The sequence below is a fragment of the Crotalus tigris genome, unplaced genomic scaffold (genome assembly GCF_016545835.1).
Source record: "Crotalus tigris isolate CLP2741 ecotype Arizona unplaced genomic scaffold, ASM1654583v1 scf7180000023589.2044511, whole genome shotgun sequence".
NCBI classification, from domain to species: domain Eukaryota; kingdom Metazoa; phylum Chordata; class Lepidosauria; order Squamata; family Viperidae; genus Crotalus; species Crotalus tigris.
The window spans coordinates 431,541-454,300 of NW_024100062.1; the positions used below are offsets into that span (position 1 = coordinate 431,541).

At 41.1% G+C, this 22,760-nt stretch overlaps 1 protein-coding gene across 3 annotated transcripts in view; it reads right to left on the reverse strand.

Moving 5' to 3' along the window:
• ADAMTSL1 (ADAMTS like 1) overlaps positions 1-22,760 on the reverse strand; it is a 495,749-nt gene that overhangs the window by 43,478 nt on the left and 429,511 nt on the right. For all 3 annotated transcript variants that reach the window (XM_039319408.1, XM_039319407.1, XM_039319410.1), the window contains 4 exons: positions 10,507-10,717; positions 9,381-9,560; positions 6,060-6,213; positions 2,853-3,993 (listed from right to left, as the gene is read on the reverse strand). In XM_039319408.1, the coding sequence (XP_039175342.1) occupies positions 2,853-3,993; positions 6,060-6,213; positions 9,381-9,560; positions 10,507-10,717 (1,686 nt within the window). The remainder of the gene's footprint in view (positions 1-2,852; positions 3,994-6,059; positions 6,214-9,380; positions 9,561-10,506; positions 10,718-22,760) is intronic.

A 22,760-nucleotide genomic window follows, 5' to 3' on the forward strand; every position in this document is an offset into this window, starting at 1 on the left:
AAATGTTTTTTAAACACAATGACACCGCAAATGAAAGCAAATTACAGAAATCATTAAATCAGGGGAGTTTCTAACCACTTAGAAAGGAAAGGCAGCAAGCAAACTAATGCTCTATCTGAACCACAGGGCTGAATTGCACTGTGGATAAATCAAGAACTTGCTAGATAGTCTAGAGAAACCAGGTGTTTAAAATTCATTTCGGTCCCTTTGGGTTGACTCTTTTGTGCCTTCTCATTTCTGAGGCTGACCCTGGTCACAGGATGTGGATGTTCAATCTCAGGCTCATAATTTACACACAGAGGAAAGATGGACTGGCAAAAAAAATTCCTGGACTGCTGCATTCTGAACACATCAGCTAATAGATATAGAAAGTCCTCGACTTGTTGTGACGGCAACTGAGATCAGAATTCCCATTGCTAAGGAGGTTGTTAAGTAGTCACGCTCAATTTTATGATCTTTTTTTTTGCCGCGGTTGTTAAATGAATCACTGCCGTGAAGGGGAATCAACTGGTTGTTAAGCAAATCTGGCTTCCCCAATTGACTTCGTTTGTCGGAAGCAGTTTGGGAAGGTTGCCAGTTGTAAGTCACTTTTTTTCAGTGCCATTTGAATGGTGATTAAATGAATGGTTGTAAATTGAGGACTACTGTATCCTTTCCGGCACATCAGCACTTTTAAGTAACTTCATGAACAACATACTCTTAGACATTAACACACAGTGCTCCAGGTCAGTACTGTTGAGGCTATCCACACTTAAAAGTAATTCAACTTTGTTTCATAAAACTGCTGAAAAACCATTGCATCTCATGGGAATTCTTTATTCTTACATAAGATTTACAGGCAAGAAGGTTTAAGACTTTTGGCTGAGACTACTGAAATGTAATATTATCTGATGAACTTCAAAGATCTCAGTCTTTAAAAAAAATGGGTGTACCTGCATGGTGGCATTGTGGAATATCTTGGGTGTCTTAAAAAGTCACAGGGTTTCTGCTCTATGCATCCAATCAAATAAATTCCTTTCTTAAAGATAAATGGAGCCTACCGCTTGGAATCAAATCTTTCTAAACTGGTTAACTATCATATAAATATTCCAGCTATGTAAATAAATTAATAATGAGGTTTAAGGTAGTATGCTTTCCACATAACAACTATTAATGCTAACTGTATATCAGCAACAGAGAGACAGTTTGATCTAGTGGTTAAAGCACCAGGTTAGAAAATTAAGAGTTCTAGTCCTGCCTTAGTTAGCTGGATGATTTTGAGCCAATCATTCACTCTCAGCCCTACTTACCTCACAGGGCTGTTACGGGGAAAATAAGAGAGGGAAGGTGTGTTGAATATGTTTGGCAACTTGAGTTGAGAGAGATTTAGGCTTTTAAAAAAATCAGAAGCAAATGCATTATGAACACCTTCATTTAAGATATCATTTGAGCGACTACTAATATATATATTAATTATGTGGAGATCCTACATTTGTCAACCAAAAAGATATAAAGAGGGAAAAATCTGCCCTAAAAAACATCAGAAGGAGAAATATTTAAACAAATATTCTTTCTGCTTTCCTTCTCAGAAATATAGGTTTAAATGGAGATCTTTGCCAAGATAACTGAATTTGAAGTTCTTCCTTGCCTCCAGAGAATTCTAGATCTAGAATAGCCATCTAGAATTCTCTGGAGGCAAGGAAGGATCCAAATATTTTAAAAATATAATCAATTTGGATGAGATCAGAGTTGCATCCAAGCGGTAGAATATAAATAACATGCTATCAAACTGTCTCTTTCTTAGAGGGTTCTCTGGAGTAAGAAAAAAGATGTAAAGAACTTCAGAAAACACTGGACAGTTATAAATGGAAGATAGGATTGTAAGAAACCTCTGTAAATTTTTTGGGAATAAGGAGAGGCAAATGCATAGTAGAAAACTAATCATGAAACAAAGCCCACTTATATATATGTTAAATATAAAAAAATCTAATCTAATCGGGAACTGACAAAAGTCCATTGCATTCTTATATCTAACTTGCCCTAGCCTGAATAATCTTTAAAGATTTTCTGAGTGTCGTGTAGACACCTTAATCTAGAGTTAGAAAGTCAGAAAAGCTGTTCCAGAGCGATCTAATTCTTCCAATTTGCTAACAATTTTAACACTTGTCTTAGTTGTTGTAAAACAGATACTTTTAGGATGCAACCATCTATCTCTCATTTCTGCCAAGAGTAGCATGGACCAATTTTACGAAGCACTCTGTACTGTAGAGCAGAAACTCTCTACACAAACTGCATGTAAATAATGGTATATTTCTAAAATGGTAGAACTGGATCAATTTTGCTTACATATTTCAAAAACTCCTTCTTGATGTTTTAAAATACTTTCTGAATCAATTGCAAATGAGGTGAACAGCTGAACTGGAAATTCTTTCCATTAAGGGCCAGTGTTCTATTCAGTGTATACAGTATGGCAAAATTTAAAATAATATTTTTCCTCCATTCTAAAAATATAACGATCTTGAGCAGAACTAAACCTGTTTTTTTTTACAGTTTCCCCAATATGTTCCAACAATTGGGGCCTGGGGATTTTGTAAACTATAGTCCATCATATCTGGAGGACCTCAAATTAGGAATGAATGTCCTAGAGATTTTAAACAACTAAGATGTAACTCAACCAATTATCTGCTCCTGTAGAACCATCTCTAACACATCCATTAGTATGACAGCCAAAATAATGTGTTTTGAAAAAAAATGCCATTAGACATTATAAAAAAGAATGCATGAAAATAAAGAAAAATCAAAATGTGGTGAGTACGTGTGTGTGTGTGTGTGTGTGTGTGTGTGTAATAATGATAAAATTAGTATTTTATTACCTCTTGTTGTACTGCACAGCTTCTCCATTCTTCGCCCAAGTAATGATAGGCCTTGGATTTCCAACAGATTCACAGTGAAGAAGTACGCTTAATGTCCCACTGGCTAGAACCACAGTGTGTCCCAAATGGGTCACAACTTCGGATGCAGATAGTTGTTGTGCTGCAGAGATCTTCTTCAAGATGGCAGGTTTCTTGTGAGGCCCACGTGAACCATTTATGAGTTCTAGAGATGTGGACAAGTGGGCTTCAGAGGAAGACGTTCTCAACAATCTGTTAAACTCAGAAAAATGCTTAGTGAATGGAAACTCCACTGAAGCGGAACTGACTCGCCTTCCCTGGGTTTTGAAAAAAGACTCCTGATTTTCCAAATGGCTCTTGAAAATTTCATGGGCCAGCTGGGAGATAAGCTGCTTGCTATAGACATCCTTAAGTTCCTCTGGCTGTTGAGACAAATTTTTTAAGATGTCATCTAAACGATCCTGATTGGCGACCATGGTGAAAGGCAGGTTGTAATCCTGACCCTGGTCTTCCTCCGAAGAAATATTTCTCTCTGTTGAGTCCTGAGCTTCCCATGGCTCTATACTAACCCGAGGCCAGCCTCTGTATTCCAGAAGCCTTGAGACAATGTCATCATACCGGTGGCTAGGATCAGAGGCAAGTCCTCGTTTTTCAGTTTTGCTTCCATTGGAGAAAATTTTATTCTGATGCTTCTCCTGGCCATGCAAAGCTTCATTCAGACTGACCTTCCTTGAGGATTCTTCATCTTTTATCCTAGATGACAAGGTGGCAGTACATTTGCTGTGGCCTCCTATGAGTTTAATCACAAAATGTTCCTGAGCTGGTCCTGCTGTGCAAGTATATGTACCGGTATCTGAGGGCTTTAATCGATGGATTTTCATGTAGCCATAGGGCGCGATGGTAACGTGAACAGAGCTGATGAGTCGTTTGCCATCTTTCTCCCACATGATCATTGGTTTCCGGAATCGTCTCACGGGACATCGAAGAATGACAGAAGTCTTGGGCAACAAGTAGGCGTATCCACCAACAACAAAATGCAACTTCTTTTGCTTTCTTGTCTGGATAAAAACTTTCTTTTGAGCCAGTATCAAAGGGGATTGCTTTTGAGCTGGTCTCTGGTCTCCTGAAATGTTAGTAACATTATTAGGATATGGTGCCACATCACATTTGCACGTTCAACCTAATTAACTAAAGGAGACTAAAGGACTAAAGATTTTTTTTCCCCCTTTCCATTAATGCTTCTGTGCTGTGCCCATGTATGTGTTTCCTGCAGGGATTCCATATCACTGATGGGTGATGCCTATGGGGGTGTAGCACGACACCCCACCATATGGTCTGCAATGTAGGACGTTTAATGGGGAGGTAACTGCAGAAAAGTTGAGCCTGGGATGTCATTTGCAGGGGCATCTGCAGAGGGGCCATAAAATGAAGCTTCCAACTCACCAAACCAAACAAACATCTTTCTTTTGGAACTAAGTGAAATTTCACTTCTGATAATTTACTGAAAATAAGAGATTTATTCAACCAATGCTGAGGCCTCACTCTTCAGAAGCAACCTGAGCTAAATAAATTTGATCCCTTTTGGGTTCAAATGTAGAATCAGCAGTCAGACTTAATTAAAGGAAAAGGAAAAAAAAAACTAGCTCTTGTTGTTAAAAGTCTTTAAAGGGAAGAGCCAATATAACATAAAGAGCGTACAACATAAATGCAGAACTCCTCTTGTTAAATCATTCCAACCCTTAGGCCACACAGGTGGAAACGGAAGGACAATGGAACAAATGAAGTACAATCTCAAGGGAGTAATCCGAGGGGTCCTTGGTGCTCTCTGAGCTTGGCTGTTTTCTTTTAGACATTTCATTACCCAAACTAGGTAACATTATAAAACATCTTCAAGAAAACAACCAAGTTCAGAGAGCACCAAGGACCCCACAGTTCAACCCTGAGCTATAAAAATTCCCTTCTATTGGAGTAATATGAAGAAAGAACAAAATCAACTTAGGGCAAGCTGAGGATCCCACGATGGATAATATCAACACTTCATCGATTATACAGAGATCCTGAGTATACAGCTCTCTTCCGGACAACTGACTCTGAGGGTATATCATGGAAGTAAAAACAACTATTTCTCGCCACAGAGTAAGTTTAACATTAAACATTTTATAATGCAACCAACCTTAATTGTTGATAAAAAAAACATTTCATATGAAGTTTTAGGATGCTTTCTCACCAAGTTGCTTTTTTTCTCACAATAGTTTCCAAAGTAGACTACTTATTACATATATGATCTGGGCTATTCTGTTTGCATGCAAAAGCACAGCCCACCCCTCAAAAAAAATTTAATGGACATCAATAAATTTTCAGAACAGCACAGATTTAAGTATTCATTACAGAGAAAATAGAGATAGATCTCCCTATAAAGAGAGCAGAGACCGCCAGAAAAACAATCACCACTTTTTTTCCTCTTAAATAATGTGTACACTCAGTAGCAAACTATTAATCTAATCACCCTAAGCCTCTAATTATTTCAAATTCATATCTTCAAATACGGATATTCAAGATTGGATTCATTTCAAAGTTGCTTTCAAAATTACTCTCAATTCATAATCAAACTCTCATTTAAGATGAGAGAAGGAGGCAATGCATGGAGAACAATCATATGAATTATTGGGAATGTGCAACACTTCAGATGTCAAGTCAAAAAAGTGCTTTGGGCATGGATACACACTTTTTTTTAAGTGCCTCCTTAAGAAGGCTGCATCATTTTCTAGACTTGTGCTGTAGCCTCCTGATCCCAGAGAAATGCATGCTTGATTTAAGGTAATGCTAATAATGCCTATTCCAAAGCGCCTTGCACTGCATATCCATATTAATTATAATATTTAAATTAAATCAAATTTCTGTGCTGTTCTGCTTTCATCTACTTCCTTGACTTGACCTTTCCCATGTTTTGGACTGCAGGCATTCAGCTGAAAGAGAGTGAGTACCCATGATTTAAATGAATGTATAAATCACATTACTCTGGCACTGTCCTGCTATTAATGTTAATAATTACAGCATTATGTTATACTTCTCCAAACTATGCCGCTCTAAATGTTTTGCTTTGAATTTCCTTAGCCTCCATGTATTTTCTTTGGCCAGGAAATTGTCCCAATCTTCCCAGTTCTCTTCCAGATCTTCTTCTATACTCACTTGCACAAGTCATGAGCACACATGGCCTGACCAAGGAGGAGAGTGGCAGAGATGGGCACAGTGATGAGTTCTCAATGGCAGAAAGTCCAGTATTCAGCATTTTCCTACAAATGGCATTTCGTGTCTGGGTTCCCTCTCCACAGCTAACAGAACACTGGGAACAGAACAACAACTGCTTAGGAATTATTAAATGTTAATTAGTTACTACCTGTTAACCCTGGAGTTAACTCTGGCTCAACCCCAACCCAACCCAATGCTTGGGGGATGAGCCAGATTTTCATGACCCTCCGGAAGGCTAAAAAGGTAGGGATTTCCTTGGATCTCAGATGGGAAGTGTTCCAAGCAGCTGGAACGTCACCAAGAGGGTGTATCTGTGGTAGAATATAGTCTGGATTCTCAGGAAGAAGGGGCTGCATTCCCCCAAAGGTCTCATCAGGTGGCAAGAGAGTGGACCTGGAGTGTACCCACCCTAAGTAGTAGGGTAGGCTGATACCCTCGAGGAAGTGCAATCAGCAAGTAATTTGGTCCTGGGCTATGTAGGTCTTTAAAGGTGATAACCAGCATCTTAACTTGCACCCAACTAGAAGCTAGTGTACCTCACGCAGCAGTGACTCAGATAACTGTGGGGCACCTAAAACTGTGTGTACCACTGCATTCTGGATCAGTCAGAAACAGTGTAAATGTAGGGAGTTATCCTGGACTCAGAACTCCTCCTCACAGTGGCGGCACTGGTGGTTAGGAGGGCTTTTATAGAACTCCAGCTTGTATACCAATTGTACACGAAGCTGAAGCATCAAATACTCTTTACATCTTAGTTACTACCAGATGGCCTATTGCAATGCATTCTTCAGGAGGCCGCCCTTAAATAATGCACAGTACAAGTGGTTATAGGTCACAATGGGCCATATACTGTGTGAAATGCACGAACTCTCGGTATTATAGGCTGCCAGGTGCTATTCAAGGTACTGGTTATGATTATAAAGCCCAGTATAGCACAGGACTGAATTATTTGCCAGACCACCTATGTGTGATCTTTGATGCTCTCTAAGCTTGGTTGTTTTCTTGCAGGTGTTTCATTACCCAAACTAGGAAACATCATCAGTGCACTAATGATGCACTGATGATGTTATCAAGTTTGGGTAATTAAACATCTGCAAGAAAACAACTACACTCAAAGAGCATCAAGGGACACTCCCCCCCCCATTTCAACTCTGAGCTGCAAATATTCTCCTTTATTGGACCACATGTCTACCCACATGCTATAACATGCTCCAAGCCCCTTCCCTGGAGCAATGTCATCTGATGGGACTTAAAATAAGCGTCTTCTTAGTTGCAGCACCTACCCCCATCTCCCCAAATCAATTGTCCCCAACCCTGCTAGTCTTTAGGAAAGCTTCAGAAGTTTGTTTTCCCTCAGGCATTAGGCCAGGCTGATGCACTAGATGAGCCTGTCTTTGGGAGGTAGATTCTGTGTTGATGGGCTCTGATTATATGCTTTGTTTTTGTTGATTGTATTGGTTTGAAATGTAATTTGGGGTTTTCATTTGGTTTTACTGAGTTGTGATCACACAAATTGGGTGGCCTTATAAATCTAAATAAATACAATAAATATTTAGAAGAAGAGGATCATAAACCCAGAAGTTGGAATGTGAGAAAAAGAAATGAAATATTCCCAGGTGTGGAAGAAAACAGTTTGTTATCTAAAAAATTGAGTAGCATAGATTCCAATGTATACCTTGAATGATTAAAAGCAAAATAATGAACACTGCCTGAGGAATAGACAGATGACTATTTACCTCAGAAAGAGTACATGTTCTAACAACAGATTTACCTAGATAATCTATTTATTTGGCTGGGCTGTCAAGCTAGATCATTATACATTAGTTAAGCTTGTTACATTGTGCACATCCATCCTAGTATGAATATAACGTTTTTCAACAACCAAATTAATTGCCTGCTTCTTGGACGAAGGACGAGTGGAAAGACATGAACAGGAGAAAGAGGAAAAGCCATACTTAGTTAAGGATCATAGGTCAGCAGAATATAATTCACATAAAAAGGCATGTGGATTAGATAGCAATAATATACTAGACTAATAGAAAGTCTAAATATTCTTCTGAATATTCTAAATATTCTTAATTTTGTTCTAAAGTTTGGACACACACACAAAAAATGCAATGTTCAGTCAGATTGGCAGAGCACTCCCCCAGCCTTAATATTCTTACATTGATCATGGATTTCTAATGATGTTCCAGCAAATATTCCTTGGAATTTTATCAGGGGCAGTCATAGTTGAAAGATCAATGATAACAGAAATGTCTGACTCACTAATCCATTGAAATTTAATATAGCACAGTGGTTCTCAACCTTTTTAATGCCGCGACCCCCAACCGGTCGTAAGTCGAGGACTACTCAACCGGTCGTAAGTCGAGGACTACTCAACTGGTGCAGCACCGTTTGCAGAATGGGACTTTTGGCGGGCTCAGCAGGGCAGAGACAGCCTGGACAATTCCTATTGGCTTTTGAAAGCCAATAGAATTAGACTCTATTCAAGAGAGTCTATTCTATTGGCTTTCAAAAGCCAATAGAATAAAAGGGAGTAGCACAGCTAAGGAAAAGGGGGGAAAATGGCAGACTGCGTTGTTTGGCGACCCCCGTGAAATGGTCGTTCGGCCCAAAATGGGGTCCCAACCCACAGGTTGAGAACCACTGAAATAGCAGAAGCATTGAAGCTATTCTAGATGGTGTTCTTCCTTAGTGCAGTAGAACAGTGAGGTTTACTAAATTTAGTCTAGCATGAAAACCCTATTGTGACAATCTGTGTAACTTTTTTTTATTGTTAGTCTTCTCAAGTTTTATAATACAGAAGTAATTTTAAATAGTAACAAAATGCCTAATGGCTTAATTTTTTGACTGTGGATCCTATGGTTACATGGATTCAGAGGGGTTGTTTATGTTTGCTATTTACCAACTGCAGTCCAAATTCTGGAAAACTCTCAGAGTGATGTCTAACATTGGTTTCCATATGTGGCCTATTTTACAGATTCATTACACTACAGCCTTATTAGTAATAATATTACCTGGCATAAACGGGTCAGCCCCAAAGAGTTTAAATCCAACAATAAGAAAAAAAATCTATTCTCAATTATAAATAAACAGCTGTCTTTATACCTGTCATAAATCTACTCTAGAGATTACAAGACTTTAGTGAGAAATATTACTTTAACAAAATTATAATATCAATAAATAATATTTAGGTCGAGCAAAGAGAAGCTTTGGTGTACAAAAAGTCCAGATTCTATTTGTACTGCTACTTCATACCTGTGTCCAATCTGAGAGAAGCCATTCGGGGGGACAGTCCTTATTTTTGCAGGCTTGTTGAGAAGTTGGCCGTGAAGCGGAACAAAAAGTTTCTGGAAGTTCCAGAAAGCTTCCATCAGCCATGCGCTGTTTGCAGAGCACTTCCCGTCTCTCAATGCCACCTCCGCATGTCTGTGAACACTGGAGAACATTTGCAGCTTATGAAAATTACGAGCTTGAGAACATGAGCAGCAAGGGGCTTCCACCAATTGATTGGTATCTCATGGAAGTTAATGGGTTTCTCCAAGCTGCATGTGGAAGAGCACGCCTTATGATAGAAATACTAATGAAAACAATTAGGGGATTGGTACAAGGAAAGGGACTTTTAAAAAGTGTTTGGGGGCAGGTTTTTAATATGTATTCCATATTTTATAAAGGCCTTCCTGTTTGATAATAAAACAAAGGCTGAAAAAGATGTAATAGTAGAAACACTTTTGGGGCACTTTCTGTTAAAGAGATGCTATATCCATTTTCTTTTGGAAAGAAGGCAAAGGGAAAGAGATAAAATAATGGCTGAAAACAAGATTGGCTTTCCAATTTAAAAAAAAAAATGTTTCTAATTAAAACCACAGACTTGAACAGCCTGTAAAGTGTTTCCAGGGGCCAGTGATCTGTAGTATTTGTGCATATATGCGTGCGTGTGCATTGCAGTGTCTGTCTTTTTTCCATGTTTGTTGTGACAGCATGCACCTTCCCAAAGGGATGGAATGTGTACAGTAGTTCAACGCTGTTTCCTTATTCTGCTAAAAGCAGCAAGATGTTGTGGATTACACTGACAAAAACTCTCCTGCCCGAACATTAAAACTTTAGAACTTTTAGACAGACTTTCTTTGAAAGAATTCAAAGGCCTCACTAATATTTCTAGATAAAATAATCAGTAGATAAAAGTGGATGTAAGATAGGAATTTGCTGGATGGGTTTTTTTTTTTTATCAAATCAGCAAAAAGAACCAAATAGGGCTTTACCTGAGGGCAGTGGGCCAGGAATCAAAGCATAAATGGAATTTATAATTCTAAGATTAGTATTCCTCCCATTTCCAGCCACTAGCAGATAAAGGTAGGGGTTTCCCTTGGGAACTGGAATTTACCTGTTGCCATTCTTGAAGGTACCAAGATGGAGGACAGTCAAAACGGTTGCAGGCTTGTACCCCAGTAGGCTTGGGTCTGTGACACAGCTTATCCTCCAAAGTCACTGTCTCATTAGTCTCTCTTGAGAGGAGATGAGTGCAGAAGACCTCGCGGATTTGCAATCCTACACCGCAAGTGAGACTGCAAGAGCTCCATTTTCCCATCTCCCACCTGAAAAGAAAGCCAAGAAAAAGATTCTGAAGGGAAACAAAAGATTCCCATAATTATGCAAAAAATATTTCTGGTTTGATTCTGATTCTGTGCAAAAAACAAAAGCAAAAACACTAGGTTGAATCCAGCTTAAAATTGTATCCTCCGTATTTCTTATCTAGTAGTAAATCCTGTGGATGTCACTTGGGAATCATGTTCAAGTAATTTACTCTGGATCCAGAATTTAAAATACATTAATAGGTCTACTTACTTGGATTTCAAGCTCATTTCACTTTACCGTTGTGTTTTATACAGGTAGTCCTCGACTTATGACCACAATTGAGCCCCAAATTTCTGTGGTTAAGTAACACATTTGTTAAGTGAGTTTTGCCCCATTTTACCACCTTTCTTGTCTTTGTTGTTAAGTGAATCACTGTAGTTGATAAGTTAGTAATACGATTGTTAAGTGAATCTGGCTTCCCCATTGACTTTGCTTGTCAGGTCGCAAAAATGACAGAACAAAGGTTAATTATGTTTTTAATTTAAACGTAACTCATATAGTTACGGCTTCCCCATCAAGTATTTAATTATTTTGGTCTTTTGCCACATTAACAGTGACAATTACATCAGGTGGAAAACTTTGTTTTCTCCGCCAAGTCCGCAATATTTATTCGATGACACTCTTACAAGAAAAAAGTTTATTCTCACTGGCCTGTGTCAGAATGTTCTGCATATTCTGTATCACATTTTTGGAAATGTTTAGATTTTCCTATCCCCATCAGCAGAGATCTACTAAAGCAATGGTTCTCAACCTGTGGGTCGGGATCCCATTTGGGGTCGAACGACCATTTCATGGGGGTCGCCAAACAACGCAGTCCGCCATTTTTTCCCCCTTTTCCTTAGCTGTGCTACTCCCTTTTATTCTATTGGCTTTTGAAAGCCAATAGAATAGACTCTCTTGAATAGAGTCTAATTCTATTGGCTTTCAAAAGCCAATAGGAATTGTCCAGGCTGTCTCTGCCCTGCTGAGCCCACCAAAAGTCCCATTCTGCAAACAGTGCTGCACCAGTTGAGTAGTCCTCGATTACAACCGGTTGGGGGTCGCGGCATTAAAAAGGTTGAGAACCACTGTACTAAAGCAAAGGGTTATCTCCCACAATTTTGTAAAACATACTGTACTGAGATATAACTTGATGATCAAATAGGATTCCAGTGGTTTGCAAATAACTCTGGGAAGAGTCTAGAACAGACATGTCAAACTCGTGACGTCACATGACATCGTGCAAAGTATTGGGACAGTTTTGCCATTGCCGGCAATGGGGTGGGCGTGGCTTCCGCATGATGCATCCGGTCCGCGGGCCAGCAGTTTGACACCCTTGGTGTAGAAAATAAAGGATATCCTATATTAATGGACAATGCAGCTGTTCAAAAAGCATTCCATCAATATTATTCCAATTTGTACGAAGGAAGTGACATCTCTCTAGAGGAGGAGTTCCCAACCACCAGGCTCTGGCCCAGTACCGGGCCATGGAAATGGTGGGCAAGCATGTGCGTGAGCAGTTCCATTTATGCAAGTGGCGGACACATGAGCCTGCCGCTTGTGCAAATGGAGCTGCACGCCTGCATGCTCGGCCATGTGGAACAATCCCCTCCCCACCCAGTCTGCAAAACCGGAAAGGGTGGGGACCACTGCTCTAGAGAAAACCAATAAAGAAACAAATTTAGAAGATGAATGGTTTGCTGAAACTTTTTAAGTAGGAGGGTATTAATAGACTTTCTTAGGGGTAAAAAGCAAAGAGCCAATTTTATCGAACGTAAGTTTGTTGGTTAGGTTATATCGGAGGGAAAATTTTGTGTTTATTATGGACGAATGGTTGCTTAAAAGAAATATACACCTCAGCGAGGTGAAGATGGATAAATTATATGTAGAGTAAATATGGGTTATGGTATGGGTTTAAAATGCATTATGCAGATTATGAATTATTTATAGTTTTTAATTTGGAAATGCTTATATTGTTAATTTTTTTCCTTTTTTGTATTTGAGTTAAAGTATATTATTGATTTTATTATTTGTATAGTTGGATAAGTTTATTTAGAATTTGTTTGTTTATTTGTAATCCTGTAACCAGCTCTGGGAAGTGGGGGGGGGGAGGGAGGGGGTTATTTTAGGGGGGATGTTGTTTAAAACTTGTATAAAACTTTTCAATTAAAAAAAAGAAACAAATTTACTGAGAATTACAGAGTAACAAAAACAGAGCAGAACCATATGAATAGAACTATAAAAATAAAATTTCTAAAAATATAAATTTGATATCTGATTATGATTAAATAACAAGTTCTTATTTCTGGTGCTGCTTAATGGTTATCTGGATTGGATAATTTTTCTTTTGGAAAGGTATAATTGTGTAACGAATTATTTTTTGACATCTAAATAAGGAGTTATGATTTCTGGTGATGTTTAATAGTTTTTAATTCTTTTTTTGGCAATGTTTAATTGTTAAGATGGAGGAGAGGAGCTTAAACTAAATGGGAAAGGAAATTATATATTTAGGCTATTAAGTATTTTTTGATAATTTTTACTGGATCTTTGCTAATTAATAAGGACAGCTGAAGATTTAGAAATGAGTTTATAAAAATGGGGTGAGACATGTAATGAAGCAGTATTTGGTTGTATTTTAAGATAAAGTAATAACTTGTTAATACTGAATATATTTGTTGGGAATGAAAGACGTTTTTTCTTATATTTTCTTTGTCTTTCTGGTTTTTGGAAGGGAGGTCTATACTTTCTAAACATTTTTTTCTTTTTTATGTATTTTTGTACCAAGTTTTTGTATTTGTCTTATCTCTTTAATATAGTCCTTAATAAAAATATTATTAAAAATACCCCAATAAACTATGTTTCTGAAGCTATAAAAAAGATTAAACTGGGAAAGGCGCCTGGATCAGATAGATTATCAGGTTCTTATTATAAATATTTTGAGGATGAACTATTACAACCTTTACAAAACATGATGAACTCTATTCTACAGGGAGGAAAAATGCCAGAGAATTGGAAAGAGGCTAGTAAAGCATTAATACCCAAAGAGGGACAAGATTCAACTTTAACAAGAAATTATAGGCCAATACAATTATTAAATAATGACTACAAGTTGTTCGTAATGATTCTAGCTCAGGGCTTTTCAACCTTTTCACCGATTGTACTACTTTTAGAATATGGCAACATCTGAGTACCACCAGTCACCTAGCGAGGTGTCAAAAACTTGACCCCCCCAAAAAATTGGAAAAAAGTGATAAAGTACAGGTAGTCCTTGACTTACAACAGTTTGCTTAGTGACTGTTCAAAGTTACAACGGCACTGAAAAAATGACTTATGACCATTTTTCACACTTGCAATATCCCCAGAGTCATGTGATTTACATTTCAATGCTTGGCAACTATTCCTATTTATGATGATCACATTGTTCCAGGGTCATGTGATCGCCTTTTGCAACCTTCTGACAAGCAAAGTTAGTGGGGGAAACCAGATTCACTTAACAGCCATGTTACTAATTTAATCTCTCTCTCCCTCTTTCTCTCTCCCTCTGTCTCCCTCTTTCTTTCTCTCTCTCCCTCTTTCTCTCTCCCCCTTTTTCTCTCCCTCTCTCTCTCCCTTTCTTTCTCTCTCTCCTTTCTTTCTCTCTCCCTCTCTCTCCCTTTCTTTTTCTCTCTCCCTCTCTCTCTTTCTCTCTCTCCCTCTCTTTCTTTCTCTCCCTCTCTTTCTCTCTCTCCCTATCTCTCCCTCTGTATTTCTCTCTCCCTCTGTATTTTTCTCTCTCTGTATTTCTCTCTCCCTTTCTTTCTCCCTCTGTCTTTCTCTCCCTCCCTCTCTCCTTTCCTCTCTCTCCCTCTCTCTTTCTCTCTCTTTCTCCCTCTCTTTCTCTTTCTCTCTCCCTCTGTCTTTCCCTCTCTCTTTCTCTCTCTCCCTCTCTTTCTTCCTCTCTCTTTCTCTCTCTTTCTCCCTCCCTCTCTTCCTCCCTCCCTCCCTCTCTCTCTCTCCGATTGGGGATTGATTTGGAGGCGTAGAGGGGAGGGGAGCGGCTGAGGGCTGCCCGTGTGACTTTGAAGTGGCCACCTTTGGAAGCACTAACACTACTCCAGCCAGGCTCGAGCCGGGCAGAGTGGGCAATGGGAGAGGAGCAGGTTGATCACTTTACCAGCAGCCGGGACTCCGGCGCGCCTTCTGGCCAGTGGGGCCTACAGTATCAGGAGCCCCGTGAGGGGGCAAGCCAGCATGAAGAGCCAAATCCTTTCTGCGAGGGAGAGACGCGTTGAGGGAGCCAGCCAATCATGGGATGTAAATTCTGACGGACGGCTGACCTGAGCCAATGAGGCGCCAGAGGACTGGGAGCCATAGTTGAAGGCTGAAACACCTTCAGCTGTAACTGCTCGCACGTCTTTGTGTATGTGGGAGTGTGCTGGCCAGATCAATGTTGATTATCAGGTTATAGGCACTTCTTCAGGGCTCAGCAGATGTGCTGGGATCAATGCCACTTTCCAGGAGATTGGTGCTTCTTCGGGGCTCAGGAGAAGCACCAAGATCAGCTCCGGAAGAAGCGCCAATCAGGCAGAAAGGGGAGCTGATCCTGGCGTTTCCCCTGAGCTCTCCCGGCCTCGGAGAAGCGCCGATCAGGCGGAAAGGAGCGCTGATCCTAGCACTTCCCCTGAACCCTCATGGCCTCAGAGAAGCACTGATCATACGGAAAGGGGTGCTAATCCTGGCGCTTCCTCTGAGCTCTCACAGCCGCTTCACCTCATCCACTTTTCTTTTTTAAAAAACTTTTTTTAAAACTTTTTTTTTACATTTTTTTCAACCAGTCCTATGCGTGCCACCGGTTGCAAAGCCCTGTTCTAGCTGACAGAACGAAAACAATTTTTCATGAGGATCAATCTGGGTTCTTACCTAAAAGATAGTTAAAACACAATGTTAGAAATGTGTTGGACATTTTGGAATATTTGGAGAAATGTAAGAAAAAGCAACAAGCTTCATGCCTCTTTTTGGATGAAGAGAAGTCCTTAGACTATTTGAACTGGGATTTCTCATTCAAGGTTTCGGAAGACATGAATTTTGGACAGAATTTTATAAAATGGATATTTTGTATTGATTTTTATTTTCCCTTTTAAAATATGTACATGTATGTATTTCAATGGAACTTTAAAAACTGCCTGTTCAGACAACCATAGATGATATGCTCACTGCAGTTGGTTCAATCCAAGATGACTTTTTAAAAATCCAAGATAGTAAAAAAGAAGGGGGAAAAATGTCAACCTCTCCATAAAACAAATTAAACAACCGATCATGAATAATTCATAAAAATATTACAAGAACTAAGTGTTAACATACTTTTATATATAAAAACAAAAACTTATACAAGTTGCCTTTGACGTAGGACTACAATTGAGCCCAAAATTTATTCTGATAAGTGAGATATTTGTTAAATGTATTTTGTCCCATTTTACGACTTTTCTTGCCACAGTTGTTAAGTGAATCCCTGTTAATAACATGGTTGTTAAATGGATCTGGCTTCCCCATTGACTTTGTCAGAAGTCTACAAAAGGGGATTGCATGACCCCGAGACATTGCAACCGTCATAAATATGACTCAGTTTACAAGCGTCTGAATTTTGATCATGTGCCCATGGGGATGCTGCAATGGTCATAAGTGTGAAAAATGGTCACAAGTGACTCTTTCCAATGCTGCTGTAACTTTGAACAGTCACTAAATAAATTGTTATAAGCTGAGGACTGCCTGTATAAGTATTATTTTTTTTTAATCTTAACTTAAAATGTCTCAGATTGTATGCAATTTCTTTCCTTTGAGTTCAGTGTTGACCTCACATGCTGGGGAATTACAGTTTCATAATTTTTCAGCATTGCCAGTTTACAACAGTTCAGATACAAATACAATAATACTGGATGATATGTTGTTTTTTTCTTTCTTTTTCTGAAAAAAAGCAGCTGCTTTACACATTTCCATGAAAAGCATGGAACTACCGGGTATTCTCTTTTAATGAAGCTGCGCACAGATCAAAAGTTTAAAATACTTGAATAATGAACGGCAGCATCAGTTGCTATCAGTTGGAATTGTACAGCTCCTTGTGAATTCAAAAGTCACAAAGCCAGCTTATAAACATTTGAACAGAAGAAAAAGGGGAAGGGCAGAAAGTGGAACAAAGAATGAAAAAAAAAAAAAAGGAAAGGAGACGAAAGAAGGCAAACCAGCCAGGGTAGCCTATATAGCAGTGGTGGCAAACCTATGGCATGCGTGCCAGAGGCGGCACTCAGAGCCCTCTATGTGGGCACGCACACCACCGCTCCAGCAGCTTGTGCAGGTCCATTAGGCCGCCGCCGCCCAAAGCGGCAGCCCCACCCAGCACAAAGGAGGCGAAGCGGCCAGCTAGCAAGCTCGAATAGAGGTGGTAGAGCACGCCCACACCCAGCAAGCCAAAGGCCAACCCAAGCAGGGAAAGCCGGATCCCTATCGGCGCCATGGCCCCCCAGTCCCAGGTAGGATTGCGTGCCTCCCCCATCTATGCTGGGCCTCCTGCCCACCGCCCCACCTGCCAGGATCTCCCCCAACCCTACCTGGCCCTCACAGATGTCCCCCCCATGAGCAACATCGAGTATGGCCATGCCCACCACAGCTAAGCCCACCAGTCTGCCATGATAACCGCAACCATGCCCACCCAGTGGGCCACGCCCCCATGCCCCCCTCAAGGGCATCACAATGCTGATGCAGCCCTGGCACTTTGCGATAAATAAGTGGGTTTTGGGTTGCGGTTTGGGCACTCGGTCTCTAAAAGGTTCGCCATCACTACTATATAGCATATTAGGAGAATTCCTGGAAGTATGTAAGATCCTGATTGGCTGATAGGAAAATGAACTTTCAGAGATTATTTCGCAAACTGCACAGAATAGACAGAATAATAGTGCATACGAGGCTCCAATAAATAATTCTGGCAAGGAACAAAATGTGCTGTCGTCAGCAGCTCTTAACCTGCTGCACTTGAGACAGAAAACAGCAATTTATTCTTTTCAGAGAGCCTGAAGGGCTACGAAGAATAAGAAAGATCCTTCCAGTGGAGGAGGAATTGCTCAGCAGTTTGGAAAGCAGTGATACAGATGTTGTTTTTTGGCAACTGTCTTTTCACTTGGTAAGAGGGCTGCCAACCAGATGCTCGAATTTCAAAATGGAGACCTGGTTTTCGCAAAGTGAATGCAGGTAGTCCTCGACTTACGTCCACAACTTGAGTCTAAAATTTCTGTTGCTTTAAGCGAGATGTTTAGTGAGTTTTGCCCCTTCCATTGATTTTGTTTGTCAGAAGGTCACAAAAGGTGAACACATGAACTCCAGGACAACTTATAGAGATTTACGCTCAGGAAATGCTTCAAACAAGTAAAATGGGATTTTGATACGCTGAACAAAATCTCTCCAGCAGCTGCAGCTTGAGTATTAACCAGTGATTATTGCAGCTTCTTCTCCCATCTCTTACAAACATCAAATCTAGAAAAGTTGACCCCTTGTTTATTCTGTAACCTTCTGAAAGATGAAACAGCCAACACTGAGGAGTTTGGGGGACCCTGCATTCTTCCCTGGTTTATTTAATAAATGTCCAAGTAGCTAAAGTTTTCCATTACTAGATTTCATCACTAGAAAGTTCTGTCATTCAGTCCAGGAAGAAATGACCAGAAGTGCCCCCTGACATTGCCTTTTAATAATACCTTTTGTGATGACCCAGGGCCCCGAATGGAGGCAAAGCAATTAGCTGGTCAGAACAATTGTCTTTGTAAGCACTGCCAACGTTCACCCAACAGCCCCCATATATGCTGGCACAAGTTCAATAAAACAGTCAACGAAGTTAAACAGTTCTTTAAAGTAAAACAGATAACAAACGAAGTATGATCTTTTCAATGCCCAGCTTGCCTGTAACCTGCAAACTGCAAAACTGAGGACAGCAAGGAGAACTCAGCAGGAAACAAACTTGATCCAAAATACAAAGAGTCCAGGTACAAGAGCTCACATCACAAGAGTTTACGTTTGTTCCCGGCAAATGCCCCACCCCACAGCGTCTCCTTAAATACCTACTCCCCAGGTGTGCCTTGTGGAGTGGGGCGTGACGCTCTCCTCCCGAGCAAGTGAGCCTGCCTCCGTTGTTCCCTCCTCCTCTCTGCTCTCCTTGCTCTGGGATCTGGTGGGGAGGGGCCTTGCTCCTCGCCTGAACTCTGCCTTCCCTGTTCCAAACTTGAAGGGCCCTGGCCTGCTTCAGCCTGCTCCTCCCCACAGTCCTCCAAAGCCATAGACACCCCCTCCTGGGCCTCAACAGGGAACTCCATGTCGTCCTCAGAGTCAGGCTTGGATGGAGGCATGACACCTTTGTTGGTTCTACCTGTTATTCCAAGCGTTATCTACTGGACCTTCATGATTAAATGTCTGGATCTCATAGGTCAGCACATACAATTCTACTTCCCCCCTTCTTTTGTCTGGTCTATTCGACCATTACCTTGAGGTAAGATGGGCAGCCTATATACATTTTATAAGTAAATAAATAAATTCCTTTTGAATAAGTTACACCCTTCAATCCTTCAACTGTACCCTGTCAGCCCTTCAAGGAAAAACCAGACTAGGAAATCAAAGCCATGCGGGGCTATAGGAGTATTATTGTAAAACTACATAAACAAGTCACACTGTACTTCTCCCTCCCTCCATTTATCCTCATGAGAACTAGGGAGAATCTTGTCTTGAGATGCTTTCTCATGTGTTACAGTACTGCCTGGGCCTCAGCTTTCTCTTATCTAACTGTTTTCTTGGTAACGGTTCTTCCTTCTGTTCCTCAAGGCCATTCCCCTTAGCAATTACATTCCCCAGGTTTCTGCAAAAAAGCATATTTTGCAAAATCATATTTATCTTTCTTCAGGAAAACTTCTGTTTCTCCCTCTTTTTTTCTGATACTCCCATACTTTAATATTTCTCTCCGATGTCAGATAATGAATAAGTGGCTCCCACCATAACAAGCAAGGAGGATTTCAACAGAGTGTCATAAAATCTAGCCACAGCTTAAGAGGTTTTGATATGTAACTTAATTATCTATGTCCTATACTGCTCTGTCATTGGCCCTGTGTCAGATCATGGTAATTATTCATGAGCTAAGGCCAATGGATCCCCAGAAAGGGCTCAACGTAAATATGTATCTTTTTACAGCACAGGGAATACAGTTTTATACTCAAAGGCCATAAATCTATCTGTCATTCTCCGATTTCACACAGAATCTTCTTCAATAAAAGTAGGGGCTTATTTTGGGATTGAAAAAGGTAAACACCTATATTGATTTTGTACAGGATCCTGTCTCCACTTAACCACTGTTATGCTAAACCCATGTAGAAATAATGTTATTATAGAACCTTGTCTGTTTTCTTGGCTCCAGAGAGATCTTCCAATTGACAACAAACTGGAAATGCAGCCTTTAATATATATACAGTGGATATAAAAAGTCTGCACACCTCTTTTAAAAGGCCAGGTTTTCGAGATGCAAAAAAAAAATAAAAAATAAACATCAGACCAAGATAAATTACTTCAGAATTATTTCCTCCTTTAATATAACATAAGAGCTCACGCAAAATGATTTAAGTTTATGTATATATCTTCTGAGGCTATAGAATGCAAGGGCCACCCTACAAACTGAGGACAGGGTAGAGTTAAGCTAAAATTATGTGATCCCATTTCCATTTAATTAAAATTAAGTACTCCCCAATCATAAATTTCATTTTTCCCCCTCTTGTGTTAAAAAAATGTAATTTGGTAACAACTTTTGAAGGTCTCAGTTCTTAGCTTTGTGCTTTTTATTCTGTTTTACTGTTATCTTTTGCAAGGTAACTTCTTAATTTATTTGGGCCATGACTATTGCTTCACTCCTAGAGAGAGCCTGCAATCTACAGCAGCTTTGTGGCTTGGTGATCTGGTGGGGGGGGGAGAGGGGACAGGGCCGCATGAGCAGTGGGCCAGTGGCCTGTACTTACATGTGCAGCATGACTTACACAAGTTGAGCTGCATGTGTGTGTGTATGTGTGTGTGCATGTGCACTGGCCCGCTGCCCATGCAAGTTGAGCTGTGCACGTGCATGCCAGCTCACTACTTGTGCGGCTCAGTTACAAATAAGCCACGGCCCGGTAATGGACCCCTGATCTACAGTAGGTTAATATAGAGTAAGATAAATCAGTTTTAATGAGACCCTAGTTCATTATTCTAGACCAGGGATAGGCAACCTCAGCTCTTTTGTGACTCGTGGAGTCATAAAAGAGCCAAGGTTGCCTACCCTTGGTCTAGACCAGCAGTTCTCAACGTTTGTGTGACGGCGACCCCCGTCACACAAACATTATGCGCATGCGCGGCACGGCGCGCATGGGGTGGGCCCCCGTGCGTGGCGCGCATGTGTGGTGCCCCCCCGCGCACGGCGCGCATGGGGGCGGGCCCCTGCACACGGCACGCACGCGCGGCACCGCCCGCACGCGCGCGGCGCATGTGCGGCGCCGCCCCCCAGAGGCACGGTGCCGCCCCCATGCGCGGCACGCATGTGCGGCGCCGCCCCCAGAGGCGCGCCGCCGCCCCACGCGTGGCGCGCGTGCGTGGCACTGCCCCCCGGAGGTGCGCCGCCGCCCCCACGCGTGGCGTGCGTGCGCGGCACCGCCCCCCCGGAGGCGCGCCGTGCCCCCGGAAGCGACAAAATGGCGGATCGCCGCGTTTGGCGACCCCACAAAAGAGGTTGATCGACCCTAAATGGGGTCACGACCCATAGGTTGAGAACCGCTGGTCCAGACTGATCTGCATTGTGATATATTTGGTTTGCCATCCTTTTAGATTCTTTTTAGATTCCTTGTAGATTGTTTATATATATATATATATATTTCTAAAATTTGGATTGCTAAATTGCTAAATTGCTAAGACCACACATTGCTGCTCAAAGCATGAAGCTGAAAGCACCAGCCTGAAGATGACGAATGGGACTTCGTCGAAACGTCGCCAAGACACTTCCAATTTTACGCGGGAGAAAACCCGAACAGCCAAAGACCTACATACAAATACCCGCGAAAACCTCAGAAAACAAATATCAAACCTCTACGGGGAGGAAATCCACCATCTGACCAGGACCTATAAAAAACTTGAAGTCCAAAGAGCTTCCATTTTATGCGACCTCGCATTCCTACGCAACTGCCGAGATCAAAATCTAATCCCCACATGTTTCCAACTGAAATTCCACTCCAACTCTGCAGCCACCAAACGGATCCTGAAAAGAACAGAATTGGCCCTAATCAGAAATGAACTTCACACAAAAAGATTCCTCCTAGACCGAATTAACAAAGATCTCCTCACACTCCACCTCAAACTCAGCAACAAGATCCACCCCGCACTTTGGGACAAATCCAAACAACTCGCCGTCTGGAGAGCCGAAACACAGACCACCCTCAAGACAGATACACACACCAACAAACTCCGAAGACTACAAGAACGCCAGAAACAAACCCCTCCTCCCTCACAGCCACACATGAAACAAACAGTGCATAACATCTCAGATAGGATCCTCACCAAAGCCGAAACCAATGTCCTTTCCAAAGGATTCAACTTTGCAGTCGCTCCCAAACACATCCCCACTGAAACCATTATATGTGGAGTTGAAACCAGCCTGACCAAAATCAACCCCGACGACGCTAACAGAATCAGACTCGAAATCACCAACATCCTCTGCACCAGCAAGCCACCCAAAAGCAACTTACCCAAAGAGGAACAGACAGCACTACGTAACCTGAAAGAAGACACCAGCATAATAATCCTACCAGCAGACAAGGGCAACGCCACGGTGGTTATGAACACATCTGACTACCAAACCAAATTAACCAACCTACTCCAAGACTCCACATACAAACCCCTAAATACAGATCCCACCACCTACCTGGAAAAAACCACCAGATCCAAAATAAAAGCCTCCCCCATTAGCGAAGAGATCCAGCAAAGAATCATTCCCAGAGAGAAATCATC